The sequence below is a fragment of the Apium graveolens genome, chromosome 4 (genome assembly GCF_009905375.1).
Source record: "Apium graveolens cultivar Ventura chromosome 4, ASM990537v1, whole genome shotgun sequence".
Taxonomy (NCBI): domain Eukaryota; kingdom Viridiplantae; phylum Streptophyta; class Magnoliopsida; order Apiales; family Apiaceae; genus Apium; species Apium graveolens.
The window spans coordinates 242,461,796-242,464,438 of NC_133650.1; the positions used below are offsets into that span (position 1 = coordinate 242,461,796).

A 2,643-nucleotide genomic window follows, 5' to 3' on the forward strand; every position below is an offset into this window, starting at 1 on the left:
GCATTCGGTTATGGTTTTCACAATTTCTAAAATTTAATGGCACTCTGATCCATGTTAATTAAATATTGGTTCCCATTTAAATTAAAAGTTGATATATTTAATCCTTAAAAAGAAGTAAATTGTCAAAATATAGAGTGTAATATGAATTAACATTGCTATAAAAGCCTATAATCTTATCCTTTTTTTCAACTCTTTTTACATTACAAAAAAGCAAAAAAGGGTAAATACTAACAGTCCTAAAATTTATTAATCACAAGTACAAACATTCTAGACCAACAAGTACTAACACAAATATATAATAAAAAAGGCGAGGTTGAGTAAATAACCAATTTAGGACAAGTAAATGAAAAAGGAAGCTGCCATGTAAGGTTAAATGAAGCCCACGCGTGCTCAAATGAAAGTGAACTATACACAGCTGGAAGCCCGTGTTAACCTATTTGTCGTACGTCACACACGCTATACACACGCGTAAGAAACATAATTATCCACATTTTTATAAAATATTGCAGCTACATATATAATAGCATCTCTCAACCACTTGCTTATCAAACATAAATTTTTTAAAAAAACTCAGAAATAAGTTCATACACACTCTTTCACTCTACAAGTAATCAGTTACAGCACATATATGGATAATTATTTTTTCTCGTACTCGGACCAAACTCTCTCTCAGTATCCGCAATCCTCATCAACCACAGATAGCGGCGGCAGTTGCAACAATACAAATTACATCGACTTGCCAGCTCAGAATTCACATGAAGTGTTGTTAGCTTCAAGTAATCCGAAGAAACGCTCCGGAAGGAAAAAATTCAAGGAGACACGCCACCCTGTTTACAGAGGAATCAGGCGTCGAGATTCGGGAAAGTGGGTTTGTGAGGTTAGAGAACCTGTTAACAACTCTCGAATTTGGCTCGGAACTTATCCCACTGCTGAAATGGCTGCTCGGGCTAATGATGTTGCAGCCATTGCACTTAGAGGTCGTAATGCCTGCCTTAACTTTGCTGATTCAACATGGAGGTTGCCTGTACCGGCTTCATCAGACGTCAAGGACATTCAGTTAGCTGCAGCCAATGCAGCTGAGGCCTTTAGGCCAAAGAAAAATGATTATGCAGCGGGCACCAGTGCAGAGAATAAGACATCTGTTTTTCAAGTAAATGAAATAATTTGCATGGACAAAGAAGCAACAAATGAGATGATTTACATGGATGAAGAGGCGATATTCGGAATGCCCCAACTTATTAACAGTATGGCAGAAGGGATGATGCTTCCACCCCCTCATTGTATGCAAAGTGATGGCTTTTGTGGTGCTGATTATGATGATGACTCGGAAAATGCTACCGAGCTGCCTTTATGGAGTTATTCGTTCTAGTATTCATCTACGTACGGCTGTTTATACTACTGAGCTACTTACTTGTTCAGTAGTTTTGAATTGTATGTGCCAAGTGCAGAGTCTCAATAATGTAGAACATTATATTAGGTGAGCCACATTTATATTTATCTCGTCTAAACTATTTGATTGAGGTAGTCGATCTGCCATGGAGAAGCTGCATTGCCGTACGGACTAGTACCGGGAACAGTCTGAAAGGGAATTGCATATCGCAATTCGTAAGTCAATTGCAGGAAGAATAATTTATTTTGGACCAAGGCTCTGTTATGAAGATAATAGATGGGAAATTATGCAATCTTAAGTCAGTACCTAATGTAAGGTCGTTCAAAACATCTCTTTACCAATTGGCTTAAAACTTATTATATCCTATCGATCTATTCTCGAAAGCAAGGGACGACTAGGTCTTTCCATAAGAATGTGTACAACTAGAGTTTTCTAGAGCTGCAGGCTTTGTCAACATATTTTAAAAACTAAATTCTTCATGGATCAGATCCATGATAATCGATATCTCCCCCCATCTCTTTGCTGCCCGGATAATTTAACACAATAAATTTATACGAATGCACGGGGATTTGGCTTTTAAAATTTTCTTATGAGTAAAAGTTTTTTGCCAATAAATGATTTGCTAATAGGTGGACCGCGCTCAATTACTCAATTCTTTGTGATATTTATGTTTGCATATATAATTTTTTTATTGCTAAATGACAGTCACATACATAAATACGATCATCGTCGATCAGTTTTTTTTAATAATTTCATTTAATTTTGACTGGAATTTATTCCCTATTTACAAATCTATTCCCGTAAAGGCCAAAAAAGTAAATTTGACCTAGTCTAAATATGACTGACTGCCGTCAAATTTGCACAAATCAAATTTTATTCCTTTAGAGATCTCCAATGTTAATTAGTAAAATTATTAACTAAAACATGATAAATTGATAATTATGTAAATTTTTTGTTAAGGAGAAGGTTAAAGACTACAATGACAGTATGTATAAATATGATATCAAAATTATATCTAATGGATTTAGTGGTTCGATAAATTTAGTCAAACAAATGTGATTATGTATATTTTTAGCTAAGGGAAAGTATGATTGGAGTGCTACAATTTTTTACATATCTAAATATTGCCACCTAAACTCTACATAAATAATTTAGTTAAGGATTTTGTACTATTGAAGATACTTTTAACGGAAAGTTTTCTTCTATTTTTTTTAAGAAAACTAAAAAATAAAATATGACCGATTATTAATTTG

General features: G+C 34.4%; 1 protein-coding gene across 1 annotated transcript; it reads left to right on the top strand.

Moving 5' to 3' along the window:
- The first annotated feature begins 561 nt into the window (after positions 1-561).
- LOC141720757 (dehydration-responsive element-binding protein 1E-like) lies at positions 562-1,910 on the top strand. The gene has a single exon (XM_074523368.1). The coding sequence runs from the start codon at positions 629-631 to the stop codon at positions 1,367-1,369; it is 741 nt and encodes a 246-aa protein (XP_074379469.1). The 5' UTR covers positions 562-628; the 3' UTR covers positions 1,370-1,910.
- Positions 1,911-2,643: the final 733 nt, after the last annotated feature.